This window comes from Cetorhinus maximus, chromosome 12, assembly GCF_964194155.1.
Source record: "Cetorhinus maximus chromosome 12, sCetMax3.hap1.1, whole genome shotgun sequence".
Lineage (NCBI taxonomy): Eukaryota > Metazoa > Chordata > Chondrichthyes > Lamniformes > Cetorhinidae > Cetorhinus > Cetorhinus maximus.
Genome location: NC_135890.1, coordinates 107,530,218 through 107,556,237, shown reverse-complemented (window position 1 = coordinate 107,556,237; position 26,020 = coordinate 107,530,218). Strand labels below are relative to the sequence as shown.

Below are 26,020 nucleotides of genomic sequence, written 5' to 3'. Positions count from 1 at the left end.
TTGGCAGCACCTAATTACGCTAAGCAGTTTAAGCTGGCAATTGATTCAAGTGATATGGGTATTGGTGCTGTGTTGTTAAAAGAAGATTAAACAGGATTGAAAAGCCGGTAGGATATTTTTCACAGAAGTTGAATGTACATCAGATAAGATATTTAATCGTTGAAAAAGAGACTCTAGGTCTAGGGTTAGTGTTGCAGTATTTCGAGGTTTATGTTGCAAGCAGGTCTTCAGAAACAATTATTTATACTGACCACAATCCTTTAAAATTTCTGGAAAAATTTCAAAACTGGAATGCCAGACTGTTCAGATGGAGTTTATTGCTGCCAACCATTTAATTTACAGATTATACATGTGGCTGGATGATAAAATTTAAGTGCAGTTGCATCATCAAGAGTTTAAAGTTCAACGGAAATTGAAGTTTTGAAACATGGATGATGGACTGAAATGACCTCTATTGACACAAAGGACTTGTGTATATTGTCATGTTAATGCATGTACCTGGTAGTGTAATAATTTTGTGTATATAGAGAAGTTTAGTAAGTAATGTGAAATGGGTTGAGAAAATGAAACCGTCTTTTAGAATTATGACTGTTCATTTTTTCATAAGGACGGAGGTGTAAAGAAAATTTCATTTTTTCCAATATTACTGTGGGATACCATGAAGCAGGCTTGTGGGAGCTGTGTGCATGTTTGTGTGTGTCTGTGACTGATTTAATTTAACTGAAGACAGTCAGGCTGCAAGGTTTAAATGATGAAATGAAAATGGACAAGCTAAGATGGAATACCAGTAGACAGAACATGAATAGGAATTTGCATTAGCAGATAAATAAGGAGTAAATTTTTCGCTATTGAATTTCAAAGAGAGAAAAGAAGCTTTACAATGGCAAAGACCATGAATAAATAAAGCAAAGTTATTAAGTTTATTTTTCCTGAAAGTAGTGGCCATAAAGACAACATGAAAGATTTTTAGGTTCTGGGAAAGGTAAATGTAATAATTATGGTTTTATTTGGTGTGTAATGTACCTTTAAGAATAATACTTGTTAGGGAAGATCGCATGATCTGTAGTAACCAATAGGAGAGTAGCGCAGGCAACCTCTGCAGTCAGTGTAGGGATAGTGTTGGAGTTGAAAGTACATGTGTAGTTGCTGCTGAGTATATTGTAAATAAACTTAAGGTAAATAAACTCAAGAAGTGTCTGCAGTTCAACTCTATTACAAATAGGCAACTCGGCCACCCTACAACAGTAACTTTCAAAAGAACTTTAAGAACAATGGGTAAAGATGAAAAGGAAGAAATATATTTAAGGAAAGATTGAAAGCTATATGAGGTGTGTGTGTGGCCATGTGATTTTGAAGAGGGTGCTGTGTGAGCACAGTCTTGCGAAGGAAACAGCTTCTAGCCACCCCAGAGAAGTGTCTGGTTTTTCTAGAAAGCAAGGTTTTGTTACAAGCCTTGGATTTCCATTGTTGAGTGAGAGGGAGAGAGAAGATAGTGAAATGCCTCCCTTATAGCAACAGTGGGTGCCTTGTAGTAATATTACTGAATGTTTTTATAGATTAAGAATCTATAGGGATTGTTGCGTAGAAGAGGGTGTTTATTTGTGAGTCTAGCTAAGTAGAAATCTTTTGGGAAATGTTATAAGACTAAATATAACCGTAATCTTGTGTGATTAAATTTTCTTTTCTTTTGTTAATAAATGTTTTAATTTCATATTTAAAACCTTGAAAAGTGGTAGTGGGATTTTTACTTCTGACTTCAGTACTCATACCTTCTCATAATAAAAATAAAAAATGCAAATCGCTGTGATAGCTTGGCTAAGTTCCTCTTTGGGATTTGGTCAGCCCGGCAATTACCACCTGCCATATCATAACATCCTCCCTTTAGAAGTTGTTCTTCTGTTCCTGACCTACACTCTGTATCTCTGGTCACACGCTCCTTCTGTCCCTCTGTTACTGACCTTTACATAAACTATATGGAATGTACAGCAGAAAAACAGGCCATTCGCCCCAACTGGTCCATCTGATGTTGGGATTCACATGAGCTTTCTTCCATCATTTGTCCACATCTATTCTTCATGTTCCTTCTATTCTTTTCTCCCTCGTATTTTTATCTATCTTCCTCTTAAATGGATATTTGATTCCTCTTTTTCTATGGCTCCATGTATCAGTCTTTGCCAATATTTTCATGTTGGGTGCGATACAAAGTTCAGAGCAGCTGTTTGTACTCTTCATCCTTCCGGTGCTACTTGCTGGTAATGATTTAAACATTCAGGCATTTACAAACAAATGGGGAAAAGTTTACCAGGCATTTTTTCCACAATGACAATGCCCCTTTAAGATGCCTATCACTGGTACGTGCCACTTGAATTCAGGTCTCTTGACTCTTCACTCATGAGTGAATTTTAAATGAAGCAGTCACAGGTTTGTTGCAGCAGCTTAAATTACTGGAAACTTCTAAACAAGCATTGTGAAAATGATGATTTATACAATAAAGATTTTGTTTTCCCCTCTCCTTGGCAACAGATGTACCCAAGTCTGTAAAAAGTCAGAGTACAATATTGGATAAAGATGTTTTGATTATTTATTAATGTTTTTAAGAATCCAAATCAATCTTTTAGCCGCAGGGGAAATAATGGGATCGTTTGTGTTGTCTGAACAAACGGCACCTTAGCTTGTCTGGAGGCCATGGTGATTCTTAAAAGTGTTTTGTGTTGTTCAAAAAAAGCAACTTAATTGCATCTATTCTGTCCCTTCTCCCACGCCTACCTGGGTAGCTCACAGATAATTTAAGTCATTTTGTTCTGCTGTCGTTGGCAAAGCTAAACTCATCAGATTTTTTAATAACTGCTGTTCAGTAGCCGTCTTCCTGACTCCCATAGGAACCTCTTTCTGAGCCCAGTCACTGTTTCATCAATAGCTCGGCTCTGTGGTGTCATCAGGTTGCAGGCATGTAGATGTGTATTGCAATTTATTGACGTGAAATCATAGTATTTTGTGCATGTGCGCTGGCCAAACTGTCATGTGCACACTCTATGCCTGTGCCAGCCCATGCTGTGCCCAGTGTGCCTTATGAGCATGAATGATGGGAAGAGTACACTAAGGTAGGTCTCCCAAGGGCCAACTTAAGAGAAAGCAAAAATGGACAGAGAGAATCTCCAAAGTATGGACATGTGCAATTGGACTGTATTTTGCAGGGAATGTGCAGAGCCACATTTTAAATGCCTGTTCTCCCATGCCTCTATCATCTGTCCTGTTTTGAGCAGGGTATAACATTGCCATCTTTTCATGTCTAGTAGAATTAAGCAAATAAATAGGGTAGGATACAGACTTGGGGGCAGAACAAGAACAGTTCAGGGTGAGATCATGGTTTGAGTTCAGAGGGCTGATTTGCTGATGATGATAATTCAGTGAAAACGTCAATAATACTAATAATTACTCAATAACATGAATCATTAATTGATGCCTCCACATTTTGGGATAGAGAAGCAAGCACAATAAGAACAAAGAACAAAGAAAAGTACAGCACAGGAACAGGCCCTTCGGCCCTCCAAGCCTGCGCCGATCATATTGCCTGTCAAACTAAAATATTTTGCACTTCCGGGGTCCGTATCCCTCTATTCCCATCTATTCATGTATTTGTCAAGCTGCCTCTTAAACATCACTATTGTACCTGCTTCCACCACCTCCTCTGGCAGTGAATTCCAGACATTCACTACCCTCTGCGTAAAAAACTTGCCCTGCACACCTCCTCTAAAGTTTTCTCCTCTCACCTTAAATCTATGTCCCCTAGTAATTGACTCTTCCACCCTGGGAAAAAGCTTCTGACTATCTACTCTGTCCATGCCATTCATAATTTTGTAAACTTCTATCAAGTCGCCCCTCAATCTCCGTCGCTCTAGTGAGAACAATCTGAGTTTCTCCAACCTCTCCTCATAGCTAATAACCTCCAGACCAGGCAGCATCCTGGTAAACCTCCTCTGCACCCTCTCCAATGCCTCCATATCCTTCTGGTAATGTGGCGACCAGAATTGCATGCAATATTCTAAGTGTGGCCTAACCAACGTACCTCACATTAGCACTGCAGTTTGTCACTTCTGTGTTTCACACCAAAATCAGCTGGTTTGAGACTTGAAGCAAGTGTCAAGCTGTTAATCACTCCGCCCTCCACCCTAGAGAAACTGGGAGCAATACAACCTGTACAGTTTTCAGAATGGGCAGCACCAATAGTCCCCGTACTTAAACCTGACCGAAGTGATCGAATTTGTGGAGAATACAAATTGACTGTTAATAAAGTGGCTAAGTTGGACAGACACCCTATACCAAAAATTGAAGGCCTGTCTGCCAAGCTGGCAGTTGGAACTGCCTACACGAAGCTTGATATGAGTCATGCTTATCAACAATTGGAGTTAGAGAAAGCCTTCTGGAAATTTGTCACAATTAATACACACCAAGGGCTGTACCAATATACCTGTTTGCCTTTTGGTGTATCCTCAGCTTGTGCCATATTCCAGAGATCAATGGAAGGTTTACTGTAGGAACTGCCCCATGTTGTAGTTTATTTAGATGATGTACCCGTGACAGGACTCAACGAAAAAGAATATTTGGCAAACTTGGAAGAAGTTTTGAAACGTTTCTCACAGGTGGGAGTGCATTTAAAAAAAGATAAGTGCACGTTCTAAGCGAAAGAGGTAATTTATTTAGGTCACAGGGTAGAATCACAGGGCCTCCACCCGGTTGAGGAAAAAGTGAGAGCCATTAGAAAGGCACCAACGCCAAAGAATACATCCAAGCTCAGATTATTCTTGGGGATGATCAATTACTATGGGTGCTTCTTGTCGACAGAACTGGCACCACTGTATCACCTATTCAAGAAACACCAACGTTGGTCTTGGCAAACACCACAGAAAGAAGCCTTCACAAAGGTGAAACAATTGCTCCAATCATCCACCCTGTTAGTACATTTTGACCCGAGAAAAGAGTTAGTGTTGACATGTGACGCACCTCCCTGTGGAGTGGGAGCAGTGCTCTCCCATTGAATGGATGATGGCTCAGAACAGCCTATTGGATACGTGTCAAGAACGCTCAACACAGCAGAAAAGGGGTACTCACAGATAGAAAAAGAAGGCCTGTCAATCATCTTTGGTGTCAAGAAATTTCACCAGTGTGTACACAGTCGTCATTTACTTTCGTATCGGACCACAAGCCATTGCTGGGATTGTTCAGCGAGGACAAGGCTATACCACCCATAGCCTCAGCAAGAATACAGAGATGGGCATTGATTCTGGCAGAGTATGAGTATATTTTCATCCAAAGGCCTGGAACTCAAACTGCAAACACTGATGCACTTAGTCGTTTGCCCTAGCAAGAAAACAATGAGGAGGTAAAACAATCAAGTCAGAGGGAGAACAGCCACATTAAGTTTCAAGGGAGTAAGGCAAGGCTGGATGGCCTCTACTTTAATGCCAGGAATATTACAGGTAAAACGGATGAGTTAAGGGTGAGGATTGACACGTGGAATTGTGATATAGTAGCCATCACTGGGACATGGTTGAGGGAAGGGCAGGATTGGCAGCTCAACATTCTGGGATATAGAATCTTCAGGCGAGACAGAGGAGGGGGTAGGAGAGGAGGAGGCATTGCATTATTAGTTAAGGAGTTAGTTACTGCAGTAAGGAGAGATGATGTCTTGGAGGGGGCATCAAATGAAGTTTTCTGGGTAGAGTTTAGGAATAAAAAAAGGGCAGCCACATTTTTAGGTGTTTATTATGGACCCCCAGATAGTTAGCAGGAAATTGAGGAGCAAATATGTGCACAATTTGTAGAGGTGTGTAAAAACAAAAACAATAGGGTAATTATATTAGGTGATTTCAACTTTCCCAACATTAATTGGGATAGACATAGTGTTGAGGGCTTGGATGGAGTGGATTTCTTGAAATGTGTACAGGAGAACTTTTTAGGTCAATATGTAGAGGGCCCAACAAGGGATGGTGCAGTGTTGGACCTAATTCTGGGGAATGAAGCCGGACGGGTGGCTGAGGTGGTGGTGGGCAAGCATTTTAGAGATAGCGACCACAACATGGTATGGTTTAAGTTTGTAATGGACAAAGAAATCGACAAACTGCAAAAAAATGCTTTGGATTGGGGGAGAGTGGATTTTAGTAAAATAAGGCAGGATCTGGCCAAGGTAGACTGGGAACAGTTACTTGTGAGGAAATCTACAGAGGAGCAGTGAGGGGTGTTCAAAAAGGAAATGGGGAGGGTAAAGGCTCAACTTGTTCCCTCTAGGGTGATAGGAAGGAGTAACAAGCCTAGAGAACCATGGATGCCCAGAGATATTCAGGTTACGATGAGAAGGAAAAGGAGGCTTTTAGCAGGTACAAGGGAAGCAAATCAGCAGAGGCATTAGTGGAGTACAGAAAGTGCAGGGTGGGGCTTAAGAAAGCAATTAGGAGAGCAAAGAGAGGATTTGAGAAAGCTCTGGCTGGTAAAAGTAGGGAAAATCCCAAGATATTCTGTAAGTATATCAATGGGAAGAGGATAACCAGGGAAAGAGTAGGGGCCATAAGGGACCAAGGGGGCAATCTATGGGTGGAACCAGAGCACATCGCTAGATGTAGATGTAGATCGCTAGAGCACAAAGCTGGCATGAAGAAATTAAGTGGAGATTCCATAGCAACCAAGCTAGCACATTTTCTTTTCCATTATAGGAGCACCCCTCACACAACACCTGCGGAATTGATGATGAAACGCCTTCTCAGGATGAGATTGAGTTTAATAATGCCAAATTTAGGGAAGAAGGTGGAAAGGAGTCAGGGAAGTTAGAAAACTGGACATGACTGGCATAGTCATGACAGGAAGTTTACTGTAGGTGAGATAGTATATGTGAAGAATTTTGGAGAAGTACCCAAGTGGTTACCAGGTGAAATAAGCGCAGTGACTGGACCTCTTTCTTACCAATTGAAAGTGGAAGACTGAGTCATACGGAGACATGTGGATAATATCAGACGAGAGAAACAAAGTACCAAGAAATGATTCCTCCAGTGTTCATGACTGCGTCAGCATATCCTGTTGAAAGAACTTAACTGAGTACAGATATGTGTGAAGGTTACAGTGTACCTGCAAGAGTTGAGGAAACAGATTTGCAGGTACCCACCAAAGAACCTGATGTTCAGATAACTCCAGAAAAGGAGGTTCCTGACAAAACATCTGAAGCTGTAGAGCTGAGACATTCTACATGTATAAGGAAACACCCAGAAAAACTGAATGTGTAAAATACTTATCAGTGTAAATAATATGATATGTTGAGAAAAATTGTACTTGTAACTGTAAAATGTATTTCTGAGTAAAGGGGGAGGGATGTGGTAATTTGGTGTGTAATATAACTTTAAGAAGAATGGTATAAGGGAAGATCACATGATCATCGTATTCAATAGCAGAGTAGTGCGGGCTACCTCAGTATTCAGTAGTCTATAGTTAGACTCTAATGTAGAGACAGGGTTTGAGTTGTAAGCACACAAGTGTAGCTGTTGAGTTCCTTTGTAAATAAATAGAATGTGTTCTACCTGAGAACTGTCTGCTGATCTACTCTGTCTCTGGTACCAACTCGGCCATCCCGAAACAAGCATGTAACCGGATCCATTAGTCCAACTAAACTAGTGACCAGGATCCAACACTTGGTGAGACCACACTTGGGGTATTGTTTACAGTTTTGACCTCTTTACCTAAGGAAGGATATACTGACCATAGAGGGAGTGCAACAGAGGTTCACCAGGCTAATCCCTGGGATGGCGGGATTGTTTTATGAGGGAGAATTGAGTAAACTGGGCCTGTATTCTCTGGAGTTTCGAAGAATGAGAGGTGATCCCATTGGAACTTACAAAATTCTTACAGGGCTTGACAGGGTGGATGTAGTTAGGATGTTTCCCGTGGCTGGTGAGTGGAGAACCAGGAGACACAGTTTCAGAATAAGGGGTAGGCAATTTAAGACTGAAATGAGGAGGAATTTCTTCACTCAGATCGTGATGAGTCTTTGCAATTCGCTACCCCAGAGGGCTGAGGAAGCTCAATCATTGAACATGTTCAAGAAGAAATTGATAGATTGCTGGCTACTAATGACATCAAGAGATGAGGATATGAGGATAGTGGGGAAGAAAGGCGTTGAGGTAGATGATCAACCATGATCTGTTTAAATGGCAGAGCAGGCTCAATGGACTGAATGGTCTATTCCTGCTCCTATTTCCATCATCTGCAACGTTTTGCTTTTCTAAATGTTATGACTTCTTTTACGCGTTTAATGGTTTAGTTTTGAGAGAGGTTAGAATCCTCTTTGTCACTGTCTGTTAATCAGCAAATGTTAGCATTACAAATAAGTTGTTGCAGTGACTAAGTAATTCTTCCATAATTAATTCTGGACAAAGTTTGATGTAACAAGGAAATCATACAGGATAGACCCTCTCCCTTAAAATCCAAAGACGTGGTCTGAATTCACCTGCCGCTTAAGTATACTACCCACCGGGTAAAATATTTAGCTTGGCGGGTGAACTGAACGTAAAATGACGCGCAATGACGTTAGGCATGCGTCCCAACGTCATCGTGCACTCGTGCGATATTTCGGTTGGCGGGCGCGCACTGGAGTTGGCAGCACGTCCACCGACAATTAAAAGGCCTATTGGGGCCTATAAGTTAACAATTGTCCTAAGTTTTTCACTGCCCGTTCAACCTAATAGTTGATGAGCAGGCGAAAAGGCCAAGTGGCCTTTGCACTTTTTTGGAAGCCTCATCCATGGGCGGGATGAGGTTTCCAAAAGCAAATAAAAATAAAATAAGAACTTTCATTTTTCATTAATAACATGTCCCTGCTCATATTACAGAGTCACATGAGGGGGCATGTTTGGTAACATTTTTAAAAAATTATTTATTTATTTATTTTCATATATCTTCATCTCCCTGAGGCCGCTCTGGGAGCTGCGCGAAGTTCGTGCTTGCCCGGCTCACCCTCCTTCCCCCGCCCGCACAGGCAGTGCTCAACGCTGCAGCTCGCGTTTAACGCTGGGCGGGCCTTAATTGGCCTGCTAGCGTGAAATTGCCTTCCACGCCCGATTGCGGGAGGCAAGCCCACATGCCAAGGGCAAAATTCTGCCCACCATTGCTACAAAATAAAGTGATTCTCTCAGAGCTACAGCTGGGGCTACTTATAAACTGACATCAGATTAAATAAAATCCATAAGTCTCCCTATGTGTCACAGCGGCCCCCAATCTGTTTTTGAAATATCATTACTCTGGAGTATATCTAGCTCAGGCACGCCTGAGTGTGGATCTTCTAGGATAGTTATTCTTTCTCCTTGCAGTCCTGTTGCTAAGTACTATATGATCAGCTCTTTGTGATAGTGAAGGGGGTGAATTCCTCTTCTCAGCTCTTGGGATGTGAGCGCAAATTTAATCAGCAATGATCTGTGTGGCTGATACTGTGAGTAATTGAATACATGGGAAAGGGAAATATTCTCATTACAGTTAACTGGATTTGCAGCTGAATTAAATTCAGCAGCTGGCTATATGCCTGTGCTTTCAGTCAGAACGTGTTGAGTGAGAAGCCAGTATCATAATGTAGTGAACTGTGGCTATGACATAAAGCACTCCTGTAACAAATCCCTGCCTGTAGTGAGCAATTTGAAAGGTGCATTGCACAGTAGCAGCAGTGTGTATCATCTACAAGATGCAGTGCAAGAATTCACCAAGGCTCCTTAGACAGCATCTTCGAAACCCACGACCCCTATCATCTAGAAGGACAAGGGCAGCAGATAAATGGGAACACCACCACCTGGAAGTTCCCATCCAAGTCATTCACCATCCTTTCTTGGAAATATATTACCGTTCCTTCACTGTCACTGAGTCAAAATCCTGGAACTTCCTTCCTAACACCACATGGACTGCAGCAGTTCAAGAAGGCAGTTCACCACCGCCTTCTCAAGGGCAACTAGGGATGAGCAATAAATGCTGGCCTAGCCAGCAAAGCCCACATCCTGTGAATGAATAAAAAAAACGGCTTAGTAACAGCACTTACATATAACATAGATTACCCATCTTTTAATCACCCACCTTTTAACAATGTGGTTTAGAAAATTTATGCTGCATTTTCAGTTAGAGATCCTGGCTATTGGGGGAAAAGGTAGATGCATAGATTCTGAGAGTGTGAGCATGACAAGCAATACTGAGTAATTTATAGCTCCAAGCCCAAACATCAAGGCACTGGGTAATTAACAATCCTGTGCACAAATGACTGGGCACTGGGAGATTGATAAAAAGCAAGATAGTTGGCTGCCAGAAGAGTGACAGCCCAGAACAAGAGATATTTTGAGGAGTGCTGTCCTTATTGGAATACATGATGCCATTGACAGGTAACCTTATGCATTAAAACAAAGAATAGAATGAAGCAGTTCGAATGGAATGCCCAGTCTCAGCATTGAAGGAAGACCCTGAACTCGTCATGAGTGGCACAAGTACACAGGTCCCTGAAGGCACAGTTCAAGTAGACAAGGTTGTAAAGAAGGCATATGGAATGCTCTCCTTCACTGGCAGAGGTATAGAATATAAAAGTAAGGATATAATGTTGGAATTGTATAAAACACTGGTGAGGCCACAACTGGAGTACTGTGTGCAGTCACCACATTACAGGAAGGACGTAATAGCTCTGGATAGAGTGCAGAGGAGGTTTACAAGAATGTTGCCAGGGTTAGAAAACTGTAGCTATGAGGAGAGATTGGATAGGTTGGGGTTATTTTCCTGAGAACAAAGAAGGTTGAGAGGCGACTTGATTGAGGTGTACAAAATTATGAGGGGAATAGATATTGGACAGGATAAAATTGTTTCCCTTGGTGGAGAATTCTAGAACCAGGGGACATAAAATCAAGATAAGTGGCAGAAGGTGTAGGGGGGACATGAGGAAGAACTTTTTTATGCAGAGGGTAGTGGGTGTCTGGAATTCGCTGCCCAAGTTGGTGGTAGAGGCAGAAACTCTAAACTCTTTAAAAAGTACCTAGATCTGTACCTAAAGTGCTGTAAGCTGCAGGGCTATGGGCCGGATGCAGGAAGGTGGGATTAGAAAGGGCACCTGGGTGCCCTTGGGCTGGCATGGACAAGATGGGCCGAATGGCCTCTTTCTGTGCTGTAACTTTTCTATGGTTCTAATGCACGAAAATCAGCCATCATAGTGACTCACTCTGCTATTTCTTTGTACCAAATCATGGAGAAAAGAAGGACCCATTGAAACCCATTCCTTTGCGGAATTAGCTCATCCGAGTTGCAGCAATAGTTTCTACAATATGTCCCAGCACTGAGAGTGGGGAGTGGCGAGGGGGTGACATTCCTGCCACGTTTTTGTTCCTGATCACTGTTTAGTGACTGCTGCTCTCTAGGTTGTGTAGATTCGCTGCGTCCACTAAGATCTTGCCAAGCATTTCCTGCAAGCATTGATGCACCTACTAGGCAGCAGTGGTGGGGAAGCTGTCTTCAAAAGCTCTGACTTAGCAGATATGGGGCTGCTTCATCACTTCTCTGAAGGCTCATATCAGAACTTTGGTTTCCTTTCTTTTCAATTTTCCCTGTCACTCGGTACTCTTTCCCCCTTTCAGCATTAGTAAAGGATGTCAATAAATCCTGATGCCTCTTGAGATTTGCACTGTTGTTATTGTGGCATTCCCCACGAGCTATCACTCGATTCACACACAAATTTCCACTGCTGCTGTTAACATATTCTTTGCGCGGGTCCAAATTAACACCTGCAGATAGGCTTTATTGCAAAATTAAGTGGAAATTGCATCCCCCATTTATGTTGGTGCAAAATCTACTTCTTCCTTGAACAGAGGCCTAACCAGCCCATAACCTCTTTCTCTGCCTGGCTGAATCTGTTCTTCAATTGAATAGCTTCTCCTTTGACTCCACTAACCCCCCCAAATAAAAAGTGTTGCTATAGGAACCAGTATGGATCTTAGCTATGCCTACTTCCTCATGGGATGCGTGGAACATCTACTCGGGTCCCCTCTGTCACCTCCTTCTAGGTACATTGATGACAATATTGATGCCGTTTCCTGCTCCTGCCCAAAACTGGAAATTTCCATCAACTTTGTTCCCTCGCCTACACATGGTCCATGTCCGACTCTTCCCTTCCTCAATTCCTCTATCTCCATTTCTGGGAACAGACAATATCTACAATAAGCCTGCCAACAGCTACCTTGGTTACAGTTCCATTCTATTTTCTACACTTCAGCTTTTACCCAGAAGGACAGTAGAGTTCCCCTTATCCTCACCTTCCACCTCACCAGCCCCCACATTCAATGAATCATCCCCCACCATTTCCACCACCCCCAACGTGGTGTCACCACCAAACACATCTCCCCCCCGACTCCCCTTTCAGCATTCCAAAAAGACCATTCCTTCCGTTACACCCTGGTCCATTCTTCAATCACCCTTACCCTTCCCTCACACCTTCTCATGCAAGCACAGTCGATGCAACACTGGCCTTCACTGCTCAGGGCCCCAAACACTCCTTCCAGGTGAAACGCCAATTTGTTTGTAGTTTCTTCAATTTAATATACTGTATTCACTGCTCACGATGCTCTTCACTGGGGAGGCCAAACACGGATTGTGTGATCACTTTACACAATGCCTCCATTCAATCTACAAGTGACCCCGAACCTCTGGTGCCCTATCTTCTTAATTCTCCCCACTGCTCCCAAACTGACCCTCTCGGCCTCCTACAATGTTCTAATGAAGCTCAACAGAAACTCAAGGAACAGCACCTCTTTCGATTAGGTACTTTACAACTTTCTGTACTCAGCACTGAGTTGAGAAATTTCGGATCATAATCACTGCTCCCATTTTTCAGAAGGTAGCTGTTGGAAATGATTATGTTTTTCCCATTTACACCTCCTCTAGACGCATCTTTTCTTTCTTTACTACCACCATCTGCTTTTGCCTTGCACCATCGCCCCATTTGCCACTTAATTGCTCCTGCATTCCATCCTATTCTAGACCTTCCCTTGTGTTCTTTCATCCCTTCTTGTCTTTCCTTGCCCTTATTCTTGCTTAAAACCTGCCACACCTCTAACTTTTTCCAGTTCTGTTGAAAGATCATTAACCAGAAACGGGTTAATCTGTTTCTCTCCACGGATGCTGCCTGACCTGCTGAGTATTTCCAGTATCTTCTGTTTTTAGTTTACATTTCAGCTTTTGCAGTATTTTACCTTTGTATCTGCTTCTAATCATTTGATGTAAACTGCAAATATATTAGAAAATTTAGTTTTCACCATCTTAGCTCATGCCTAAGAGTCAAAAGTTCATGATAATTAAGTGATCCTGTACCCCACAAGCTTTATCAAAACTCTCGTAAACATTTCAAAATGCTTCACATAGAATGAATGACTCTGTAGAGCAGTGACTGTTTTGTAGACACGTGTCAGTCATTTTGCACATAGATTCTACAAAGGACAATGAGGTGAATGACTAGTTCATCAGAAATACGTGGAAAAACTCAGCAAGTCCGACAGCATCTGTGGAGAGGAACTCAGCCAATGCCCCAAGTCCGCATGACTCCCCACCAGAACCGTTCCCTCGGACTCGAGGCGTCGGCTATGTTCCTCTCCGCTGATGCTGTCAGACCTGCTGAGCTTTTCCAGGTATTTTTGTTTTTGTTTCGGATTTCCAGCATCCGCAGTGTTTTGCTTTTAATTAGTTAATCAGGTTTTTTTTGCTGATGTTAGATGAAGGGGGAATTTTTGCTTGTCCACCAGAAGTGTTTTCTGCTCTTGTTTGAATAGCACTATAGGTGCCTTTGGAGCATTGATTCCAAGTGAAAATTGACATCTCATAGACAAATGCAGTCCTTTCCATACTGTACTATTGTGCCAGCGTGGATTGTGCTTAGGCCCCTGACCTTCTGGCCTAGGGACAAGTGTGTTACAAACATTGGAACGTGGGCAATGCAGCTGGTTAAAATCGACAAATAGCCAACCAACAGCAACCAATTTCAAAATAAATTCAGCTCTGGGCTTTGCACAAACAGCGAGTTGCTTTAAACTCTGTTTGTCACTTGTGCAAGGATCAGCAGACAGATTTTAGAATTTTAGAAAATTCAATTAAATACTGGCTGAAAATGACAGTGAAGATGTCAGTTCCAAACAATTTGATTCAAGTTGTACTGTCATTGAGGTTCTTTAATCTCTCAACATCTGAATATGCATTTTTAGTGTTGAGGATTTTCAGAAAGTTACGTCCTGTTGCTAATAAATATGCATCAATGATTCTTGTACCAAATGTTATCAAAGAATGTGGACGTGAAAAGGAAATGCCTTTGTGCCAATCATCTCAGTTTAAGCCTTTAATATGGGTACAAGTGAAGTATCATTTCTGTTTATAACACAAAATCAGTTGGCTAAAATTTCAACATCAACTGCATTTAGTTTCCGATTGTTTTCTGAAGGTTTGTTGTTCTTCTCTAAAGGTGCTGACTCCTTGTTGGGTGACATCTTACATTTTACATCTGTCCTCAACTCTTGCCCTTCATCTCCCATTCTATTACTTTGTCCATTCTTCTTTGCAGTGAGTGTCAGTCTCAGAAATGTGCTAATCCTGTCCTCACACATGCACTTTTCTTCAGGGGTAACTTGGTAAAGAATCGTGGCTGATCCATCCTCCATAGCCCAAAGACACTGAGGTTAATTAGAACCATAGAACCACAGAAAAGTTATGGTGCAGAAAGAGGCCATTCACCCCATCATGTCCTCGCTGGCCAAAAACAGAAAAAAAGAAACTAGCTGCTCATTTTTAATCTCACTTTCCAGCGCCTGGTCCATAGCCTTGCAGGTTACAGCACTTCAGGTACAGATCTGGACACCTTTTAAATGAGTTGAATGTTTCAGCCTCAGCCACCAATTTAGGCAGAGAATTCCAGATGCCCAACACCCTCTGGGTGAAAAAGTTTTTCCTCATGTTCCCTCTAATCCTTCTACCAATCACCTTAAATCTATGCCCCCTGGTAATTAACCCCTCAGCTAGGGGAAATAGGTCTTTCCTGTCTATCCTATCTAGATCCCTCATAAATTATTACACCTCAACTAGGTTACCCCTCAGCCTCCTCTGTTCTAAGAAAAACAACTCTAGCCTTTCCAATCTTTCCTCATAGCTGCAATTTTCAAGCCCTGGTAACATTCTTGTAAATCTCCTCTGTACTCTCTCCAGAACAGTTGTGTCCTTCTTGTAATGTGGTGACCAGAACTGTACACGAAATTCCAGCTGTAGCCTAACCAGCGTCTTATACAGTTCCAGCATTACATCCATTAATTATAATGTCCTGGGCAACACCTCATCTGAGCCTGAAACTGTCCTCACCAATAGTTGCTATTGACTCTGCTTCCACCACTTTTCAGGCAATGAATTCTAGATCAGAGCAACTCATTGCATAAAAAAATCTGCTTATGTCATCTCTGGTTTGTTTGTCAATTATCTTAAATCTATGTTTTCTGGTTACCAACCTGCTGCCATACTTCACAGGTGCAGGACAAGGCCTTGGATCAGTAGACCTATTGTATGAAAACAAGTTGCAATGTTCCATCGATTCATTTTAATAATGGAAAATCATAGGCGATGTGTCAATATCTCCTGCAACTTGCTTCCCACTGGGAGTGCAGAATTGGCCCTGTAAGGAATTGCTTTGAAGTGCAGTCACTGTGTTTGTGTCATCAAACAAAGCACTCAGCAATATGGCCCTACCAGTCAATATTTTTTATGGTGCTGGTTCAGGGAAGAATGTTGGCTAATGACATCAGGAAAATTCCCTACTTTCCTTCAAGTAGTGCCAAGGAACCTTTAACATCCACTTACACAGATTTAACATCTCATTTGAAGGCGGAACCTCTGCCAATGCGGTATTGTCCTAGAATGTCAACCTAAATATGTGCTCAAGTCCTGAAGTAGGGTTTGAACACATTACCCACAGGCTCAGAGGCAAGAGTGGCGTCAGTCAGTGTCTTCAGGAGAGAAAGGGAAGGATGTTTGTTTCAAAAAATGATTAAGCAAAAAGCAGATGCAGTAAAGCAGTAAATCTAAAACAAAAACATGAAAGTGCTGGAAACACTCAGTCGGTGTGAAGAACGCTTAAGTTATTGTTTCGGGGATGAGCCCTTCATCTAAGCTGATCAGACAAAATATTCACACTTGAAGTGTTAACTGGTCTGTTGTCTGTACAGATGCTGACTGAGCTGCTGAGTGTTTCCAGCATTTTCTGTTTTTGTTTTATTTAAAGGAATGTCAAGAATAGAATTCACTGGTTACTCATGGTTCTTTGAGGTATTTCTGACTGTGTCTGATGCCAACAGATCCCGCCACTGTTATTTTCAGACCCCAGCAAACTGTTTTCACGCAGAGGTTGATTTACCACTTCTGATTTTTATGCACTTTCTGATGTTTGGTTTGTGCACATTTAAATTACGTTAAAAACTGCTGCTGCACACTTGGACTGAATACAACATGACACCAGAGGCATTTCAGTTGGAGTGATACTGGAATGGAGGCTTGGTCCTGGTCCAAACGAAACAGTAGAATATTGCTGACATATTTGTAACTTGAATATTATCCAAATATCATAATCTAGATGTTCCCAGTCCGTACTGTTTACTCTTGGGATATTTACTTTCTGGTGAAAGGCATAGAGGCTCAGTTTCCTCTATGATGTACTCCTGTTGCTGCTAGTGCAGGCAGATGACAAAACTCTGCCTGTGGTCCCTTTGGCTGATCACCACAAGGCATGTGACAACAGCACAATGCCACATATTACCTACTCTCCATCGATAACCACATCTTCACTCCTGGAGCAGAGTGGATTGGCGGAGGTTAAGAGCTTGTTGTTTGATGCCACCTGCTTAACCAGTGGTGCCCCTCTGCAACATATTTCCAATCCTTTGTTGTTGGCGGGGAGCGAAAGGAAAGATTCTGAGAAGGAAGCAAAGGGTTTTTCTTTTTTACAACATCCACCCTGGCAGCACATCTTGTACCTGTCACCTGCAGACACACAATAATTATGGGCAGATTCATCCCAGATTTGCACTAAGTGTGGTAGCGGGCAGGTAAAATGACACTTTACCCGCCGGACGCGATGGAAGGTTTTCATGCTGCATCGCCCCAAATCCGCCACATTATTCATGCATTCCCGGGAAACACATCGTTTCCTTGCTGGGCGGGCTCTCATTCACCCGCCCGCCATCACCTCGCTGCTTCATCACGCCAGGAGCCATATTTAAAGTCCAGCCACGCGCACACATCTCAGTGTTTCCAGCCCACGACTACTGCAGGGAGGATGTCCACAAGAGGCAAAAAGACTGCAGCCCCCAGGTTTAATGAGGTGTCACTAGAATGCCATTTGGACACCATGGAGGCCCGCCGTGATGTCCTCTACCCCCACTCTGGCCGCAGAACGAGCGGCGGCATCGGAAATCCAGCATGGCAGGCGGTGGCAGTGGTGGTCAGTGCCAATGCTGCACAGAAGAGTCTGGCCATCCAATGCAGATAGAGGATGAATGATCTCATATGTGCAGCCAGGGTAAGGCAACCATCTCATCACTCTAAACTCACACACTCAAGCCCATCACACGTTCACTGGCATCTCACTCACTGCCAGCTCAAGGGACATCACCACCCATTCTCACACACACACCCTCGCCTGTCCATCTGGCGTCATCTCCTCTGGAGACTGCCTCCTCAACCCTCACCATCTTGAGGCCTCTTTCACAGATCAACATGTGTCCCCACAGACACCCTGGGATAACCTCCTTCTCCAGTACAGCTCTAGTCCTGCAGCCTCTTCCCTTGCCTGAGGCCACTTCTCCCCCTTCCCCCATCAAGACCCTGCCCTGCAGCCATTGAAAAGCCACCCACATATGGCTGAACTGGTAAGTAGAGACCTACCCGTGAGCCCCTCTAAAAATGAGGTGGTGCTGTCTGTGAAGCCTGGTGCTGATGACTGCGAGTGCTGACCGAAGCAAGGTGGGCAAACAAACCTTAAAGTCCCAAGCGAAGTGCAACCAGCCAAGTGCATGTCGCTTATGTGCTGTTGTGAAACACGGTGGCGTGTTTTCCAGCCAATGTGGGCGAATGATCCAGCTGGGTGGAGGGGGGGGGATGGTGAGTCCAGCCTTATCATGATATGCTGTTGTATCACAATGAGGTCCCGACATCCGATGGTGGGAAATGCAGCCTGCCATCGGCGGGCGGAGCGGACGATCGCAAACTGGCTTGGCAACGTCATGAAACCGATTTTCGGCCTTCTTACCATATTGTCCGCTCATGCCACTGCACACACCCGACGTCGGTGGGCATGGAAAATCCTGGCCTATGGCTTCGTTAGCATTATGTTTGGAAATCATGAAATCATACAGATCAGAAGATGGCCATTCGGCCCATCACACCTGTCCCAGCTCTTTGAAAGAGCTATTCAATTAGTCCCTCTCCCCTGTTCTTTTCCTGTAACCTGCTCATGTTTCTATTTAAGTACATATCCACTTCTCTTCTGAAATTTATTACTGACTGCTTCTGGCACTCTTTCAGGCAGTCCATTCCAGATCCTAACAACTTTCTGAGTAAAAATCCTTCTCCTCATCTCCCCCTGGATTTTTTTTTTTGTTGCTAATTATTTTAAAATGCCAATCACTATACTTTGTTGGAGAGATAGAAGATCCACCCCTACTCATGCTTTGTGAATCTCATTTTTCCCTGAGTATAAGATTGAGGGAGTGCTGCACAGTGGAGGTTAGTTGTTAAACAAGGCCCATCTGCTCTTTCAGGTGGAGAGTTCTCCCGGTGTTCTGCCAATATTTATACCTCAAGCAACACCTAAAAAAAAATCCAGCTCATTACCACATTGTGGTTTGTTGGAGCTTGCTGTGTGCAAAATGGCTGCTGCATTTCCTACATTATAACAGTGTTTACATTTCAAAACTATTTCATTGGTTATAAACTGCTTTGGCACGTTCTGAGGTCATGAATGGTACTATTTAATTACAACTCTTTTTTTCCCCTTTTTCTTGTTGGAAGTATTTGTGAGGGTGCGTGAGAGTGACATTGAGGGTGAAACCTAGAGCTGTGTCTTACTCCAGAGTCTGTTGCATGGTATTGTCAGCATCATTCTCTTCCTCACCATCATCCTTTGCTTCCTTGTCGCTGTGATGGATCTGCAGATAGGATGACACAAACTAAGAATATTTGAGGAGAACCCCTTGAGGTAGATTCTGATTATCTACTGCTTCACAAAGATGCCTTGGCAATTGATTGGGTCTGCTCTATTCCTCCAATCCGATCAAGTCCCATAGCTAGAGTCTCTCCACTAGCCTACTAGCCTGTCCTCATAGGGAGTCAGCTCTCCAATCTCCTGTAAGCCTCCTCTGGAACCCTACTTTTTATTGCCATTATGTGCAAGTGGCCCCTGTAACAAGATTCTCAAAATTAGTTGAAGCCTGGCATTTGAGGGATCTCTCCTAGGGGATCCTGTTGGCAGATGTAATGGATCTCTTGGTGACACCCCATTACTGTGGAAAAAAGGTTTTTCAGCTCCTCCATGCAAGTAATTCCTGTTAGGGAAGTTGACAACAGATATTGTCCAGTACAGTGTGAGTAAACCTCTGAACTGGGCGCAGGCTGAAAGGTTGTTTCTATGGCTATTCATTTTAGAAAGTGAACAGTGTGATAGTTTCCAGGGTACCGATAGAAGGGGGACAGTGGCCTGTCTGTTATCTTGCCTGCCTTCACCCGAGAGGTTGAGAGAGCTGACATTCAGTGCTCGTGCTTTCTCTCTGCATGTGGCATGTGAGACACTTTTCTTCGATCTTGCCATGGATACCAAAAGCTTTTGCCTCCTTTGTTACTGTTCATCCAGGAGTGTCAAAAAGTTGGTCTCTAAAATTTTGGATTCTTCTTTTCTCCTTCCACTGTCCTGATGCCTTCTCCGCCTGTGTCTGCCTGATCAAGAGAGACAGAGCTAGCAACCGTATAGGTGAGGAGTAGAATCCCAAACCAGCCTATTCCTGTCTCATCCAACATTCACATTTTCCAGCAAGAGTCACGGATAGTGATTAAGGTGGGGTACTCTGGCTGATTTGACTTCCTGTTCCTGGCTGAGTGGACGTTAGGGAGGCACAAATAATGTCCATCCAAAATCAAACAACCCACATGTGGAGAAAAGTCAGCAGTAAGAGGTAGCAGAAGGCTGAGATTACCTATACACTGTAGCAGAGGGACCACTTTCAGGAGAGGAAGATAGAGAATTGGGAAAGCAATTAACTCCTTTGAAAAAACTCTGTAACAATCTTTTTGTGTTTGAAGTTTGCAGGAAGTGAACTCAATGATAAATAAAAGACTGAAGGATGCCATCTTCACTGACCAATGGAGTGAGCTCTTTATGGACACACTTAGCCCTTTTGGTTATGTGCTGGTAAGTTTATAAGGATATAAGCCCTGATCATTCCCTTTAGATGTGGACATTGTTGACAAGCTTGACATTTATTGCCCATCACCCGAGGCTACCAGAGGGCAGTTTGGGACTGGAGTCACGTGTATGGCCAGACTGGGTAAGGGAGACAGATTTCCTTCCCTATAGGATATTAGTGAACCATTTGGGGATTGTTGACAATCCAGTAGCTTCGTGATCACTGACCAACTTTGTATTCAAGATTTCATCCAAACTGAATTCAAATTTTCAGACTGCCATGGTTCAATTTGAAATCATTATCTCTGGGCTCTTAGCCTAAACCTCTATATTAGTAATCTAGTAATATATCCATTACACTACCTTACCTGTAAATACTGAAACACAAAGCTCTTTACTTGCTGCACCTTCTGTCCTGTGTTACAAATAAGAAGTTTATAAGTTTGCTATGTTTTGGTACTGTCTGTTTAATTTAAGGTAAAATTGAGCAGTGGAGTGTGTCATGTGACCTGCTCCGAATCCTGCTTGACAACAAGCCTAGGTGGCTTTGTTGCTATGGGGACAGCGTGGCCCAGATTGATTTACTGGGAAGAAAGTGTAAGACGTTCAGACCTGTAAACAATGACTAGAGCAGCTGCGCTGATGGTGGATAGGCTGTTAGTCTCCAAGTGTCATAGGGAGGTGTTAGTAATGTCATATTTTATAATCAGTCACACTTGAAACTGTCTATTTAATTCCAGGATAGAATGGAGTTGGGGGTTCTTAGGATAGCTATTTAGCACTATTACTTGGATACTCGTGATTCACGTTGCCAAGGGGATGGGCTTTAGGAAGGAAGAGTACCTGGCAAGCCATTGTAGTGTCGGCTTAGAGGGTTTTCCTAAGATATTCCTGAACCTCACAGACATGGTCAGTCTGCAAGAATCTGAGTGAGAGAAAGTGAACGCATCGAGGCAGCCAGTCTCTATTGTTCAGTATGCAAAATGCATGTGGGAGCTCACACTTGGATTGAAGAGATTAAGTTTGTGAGAATGTAAACGGGGCTGGAAAATTCGCCTAGCTTTGGCTGAAGGGAGGAATCTTCGGCGTAACCCTCACTGTACAAGTCAGTTCAGGGACTAGAAGTTATCTGGCTGGAAAAGCAGGAGCTGAAAATAGCTTTGGACTGGTTCTTGGAGAAGGAAGTGTCATTTAAGAGACAGAGTAAAGTATAACTGTGGAGAGGATTTTCAGTTGTTTTAAAAACTAAATGGGGAAACTTTTCTGTAGTTTCAGGTATAAGTTGCCTACTGATGAAGTAGTGTTTAGCCATTGTTGCTTCTGGTTTGTTTGTCACAGTAAAAGTCTTAAAACTTGAAATCCTGTCATGGGATCTTTCCAGTCAGTCACTGGAAATTCAAATATCTTTCTAAAAGTTATCAGTCTCTGTCAGGATTGTAACACCTGTCAGACTGCTTGTCCGACATCTAGGGCGGAATTGTCCCAGATTTGCACTAAGTGTGATAATGGGTGTGAAAAATGTTGTTTTATTTGCTGGCTGCAATGGCGGGTTTTCACACCATATCGTCTCATTCCCGGCGCATTCCCAACCTCATTATCAATGCATTCATGGGAAACATTCCAGATCGCTGATTTTCCCGCCATGTCATGGCCTCAGCGCTTCTCACTCTGGGCGCCATATTTAAAGTGCACAGAGCGCAGCCCACTTCAGGTCTTCAGACCAGGACTGCTCCAGGCAAGAGATGACCCCAAAAGCAAAGAAGATAGCGGCCCCAAATTTAGTGACGCCTCTCCGGGCGCCTGCTGGATGCAGGAAGGCCGCTGAGATGTCCTCTACCCCCGCTTGGCCACAGGAGGTCCACCAGAGTCACCAATCTGGCCTGGAAGGTGGTGGTAGAGGTGGTCAGTGCCACCAGAGCACAGAGGAGGTCAGCCATCCAGTGCAGGAAAGGGACGAATACTTTCATCAGTTCTGCCAGAGTAAGTCAACCAACTCATCACTCTCAACTCACACACTCAAACCCATCACACATCCACAGGGATCTCACACCTCAAGGGAAAGCACCACTAACTCTCACATGCACCCTCACGTCTCCATCAGGCTCATATCCTCTGGAGCTCGCGTCCTCATCCCATCCATAGCTCCGCTCACCACACAAACATTCCATGCAGTGCCATGTCTCTTGCTCACACTCTCTCCACTTGTTTTCGTGCAGAAGAAGCTGGCTCACAATAGCAGAGAGAGGTCCCAGGCTGGGGGTGGAGTGGCCCACATTAGTCCCCTCACTCACTTTGAGGAGCGTTCCATTGTGCTGACTGGTGAGGACGTGGACTGTGCCTGCGGCAACAGTGAGGTCAACAGTGAACGCCCACATGAGAATCCTGCAGCGCATCATCCCTCCCTCAATGCAAATCTGAGTGCTCTCTCTCCTGCTTTTGACTGTGCTGCCATGCACTACTCATCTCTACTTTAGTTCACAGGGAGCTCTGCCAAGCGACCGACACCCTCAGCCAGCCAGTCCCTCAGCTCCATCCAAGTCCTCACCTCCAACCAAAAGGACACCTCCTCCATTGAAGAACTGGAAATAAGCAGCCTGGACGACATGTCAGAGCACTTACCCGCACCCTCCACCAGCACCGATACACCTCGATGGCACCTAGATCTAGAGCAGGCTCGGGTTCACAATCTGGTGGTCACCACATGGACACATGCCTGCAGCAGGAGGGGGCAGGTTCAGCCGAGCTCCCCGGCACTCGGAGGACTGCTGGGGAAGAGGCATCTGTGAGGTCCGAGTCTGAATTTGGCCTTCCAGCTCATCCTGGAGAGTCAGCAGAAGGCGGAGGAACATCACAGAACTGTTGGAAGCACTCAACAGAGAGGCACGCGAGTCAGAGGAGTGCATCTGCCTGCTCCCTGAAGAAGTGGTGCCCATATGTGCACGTATGGAGGTCTCCATGGGAAGGATGCCGGATGCCATAGACACCCTGGTCCAACAGAATGGGAGATGTGCGCAGGCCTGCACGCCATTGCAGTAGCCATGGGCGAGTTCCTGCAGTGGCAACACGAGAGGGAAACAGGGCACCTCAATGTCCCTGAGGGTGTTCCTTCCCCTCAAGGAGCCAGGCTGGGGCCCTCAGGCACCCGAAGGGAGAAGGAGCGGCAGGTGGACACCCCTGGGTCACCCACTCAGGAATCTCAGAGGCTGTCCATTCCCTCCAAGTCCCCTTTTCCTGTGACAACTCTCAACCTCATCCTCTGTCACCAGAGGGAGCAGAGACCCACAGGAGGACAGCCAGAGTAAGCCAGGCCTCAAGGCCTCAGCTCTCCAGAGGACGCAGGCCGATGTCATCAGAGAGAACAGGGCCAACCATTGCACAGGCTGTCTCTACCCCTGCTGCAGATACCAGGGCAGCAGCCAGAAAAAGTGTTAGGCCTAGAAAAGTTATGAAATTCTGATCGCAGGTGGTTGCATGGGTGAACACATTTTGTCACTTTATAATCTGAAAATATACCCACTTTCACTGAATAATATGTAATGTTGTCTTTCAGCTTCATTGACAGGTTTCGCAAGTTCTCCCACTGCATCCCACTCCCCACCACCAGCAGTTCAGCTGCACACAGCCAGACCACAGGTGATTCTGGAGGGAGAAGTATGTGTGTGACAGGGCCTGTCGGAGTCTCATGTAAGCGCACTCTCCCACGCACGCGAATCCTTCCTCCATCACACCCATCTCACTGTCCTGAGCATTTTCAATGCTGCCTGCTGGGGTTCTCTTTCAGTTGTCCATCTGAGCTGACCTGTATCTCCGCCCACCCACTGATCACACTCCCACGCAGCACCTCTGCCCATCCGACACAAGACTCCACTCACTTTTGATTTCGATAATCATGGTCGTGGTCAAGTACATTGTCAGCTCCCCTGTCCTTTCCCCTCCCCCAGTCACCCATGTCCTTTCCCCCATCTCTGTCGGCCCCCCTGGCATCACCTTCCACCTCCCCACTGTCACCTGCCAACCCGAACCCTTGTCTTTCCAGGATGTCCAGGTGAACGTGTACGTTCCCTACCTTCCTGAGAATCCCACCCCTATCCACATTGACTTCCTCCTTCCCACCCTCAGGGTCCGTGTCTGCCTCCGAGTCCCCACCAACCACCCTCGACGTCCCTTCAACGCTACCGACGCACCCTCCCACCCCACTGGCTCCCTCTGCCCACTCTCATACTCACCATTCCCTCCTACCGCACATACCCTCAGTACTGTCTCCAGGGGGCAGCCATTGACTCCACAGACCCCTCCCTTGCACGTTCATCTGGACATCTCCCCCCACTTACTCCCTTCTGCCCCCCTGAACATCATCCCCCCCACCACTCCAAACTCCCTCCTCCCCCAAGACACCATCTCCTCTCTGAACTCCCTCCCTTACACCTTCCTCCCCTCATACACCTACCTCCCCGCTTGCTGCATTCTCCCCTGTTACACTCTCGTCCCCCATGTAGTCCCTCCTCCCCCCTGCCAACCTCCCCCACCCACCCACCCACCCACCCACCCCGAGACTTTCGTTCCCCCACTCCCAGCCTCATCCCGCCCTGGTACACCTTCCTCTTCCACTCAAACCTAGACCTTCCTCTCCCACTCACAGCTGGACCTCCCTCTCCCCCCTCGCCAAACATCTGTAGCAGCCCAGGGCCAAGACTGTGATGTTCCGAAGCAGACCTTAAGCATCAACGGAGACCTCCCACCTTCCGTGAGCTGCTTTGCGGCAGAGCCATGCCTATGAGAATCCATCCAGCATTCGATGCATGTGTTCCTCCCGCGTCCAGTAGCTGTAGGGCTCCAGCATCTTCTTCTCCTCCAAAGCCCGTGAGCTGAGCAAGGCCCCGGTGGTAAGTCCCGACTTCTGCACATCACAGTTGTCCAGACGTGTTCTGGCCTGGCGTGTTTTCCCGCCGGCATAACGGTAAGTCGGGCGTGGTGGGGGGACGATTCTGGTTGGGCCTTACTTTGCATCCCATTACCGGGATGCAAATCGGGTTCATGACAGCCTCCAGCAGGATTTGCATTCCCCCATGGCGGGCACCGTGGATGATCCCGCTGTGCTTTCGGTGAAACTGGTTTCTGCCCTCGCGCTGAATCGTCCCTCCTGCCGCCACCATTACGCCTGATGCCCACCGGACCAGACGGTTCCGCCATTAGTGTTTGGTGAGCTTTAGTATTCTCCAGTTAAAAATTGGTAAAATTGATAACCATTGTCTTGGGCTCCCACATAAACTCCTTACTCTTACCACTGATTCCATCCTTCTCCTTGTCTATTGTCTCAGGCTGAGTCAGACTTTTCACAACTTCAGTGTCCTGATCAAAGCGAAGCTGAATTTCTGACCTACATATTCCCTCCATCACAAAAATTACCTCTGTAACATCTCCTGATTCTGGTCCTGCCTATGGTCACCTGGTGCTGAAACCTCATCCTTCATCTGTGCCCCTTTCCATCTTCAGACTCCAATCCTCACCTTACCAACCTGCTATCCTTGACCCTTTGTAAACTTCAGCTCAACAGAA

The 26,020-nt window shown here is 44.8% G+C and overlaps 1 protein-coding gene across 4 annotated transcripts in view; it reads left to right on the top strand.

Annotated features, from left to right (window-relative positions):
• inpp5jb (inositol polyphosphate-5-phosphatase Jb) overlaps window positions 1–26,020 on the top strand; it is an 87,521-nt gene that overhangs the window by 32,510 nt on the left and 28,991 nt on the right. For 2 of the 4 annotated variants that reach the window (XM_078554310.1, XM_078554309.1), the window contains one exon: window positions 20,362–20,470. In XM_078554310.1, coding sequence (XP_078410436.1) covers window positions 20,362–20,470 — 109 coding nt within the window. Of the gene's footprint in view, window positions 1–7,560; window positions 8,163–17,699; window positions 19,265–20,361; window positions 20,471–26,020 lie in introns of those variants that run through there. The other 2 variants (XM_078554312.1, XM_078554311.1) reach the window with 2 other exon arrangements.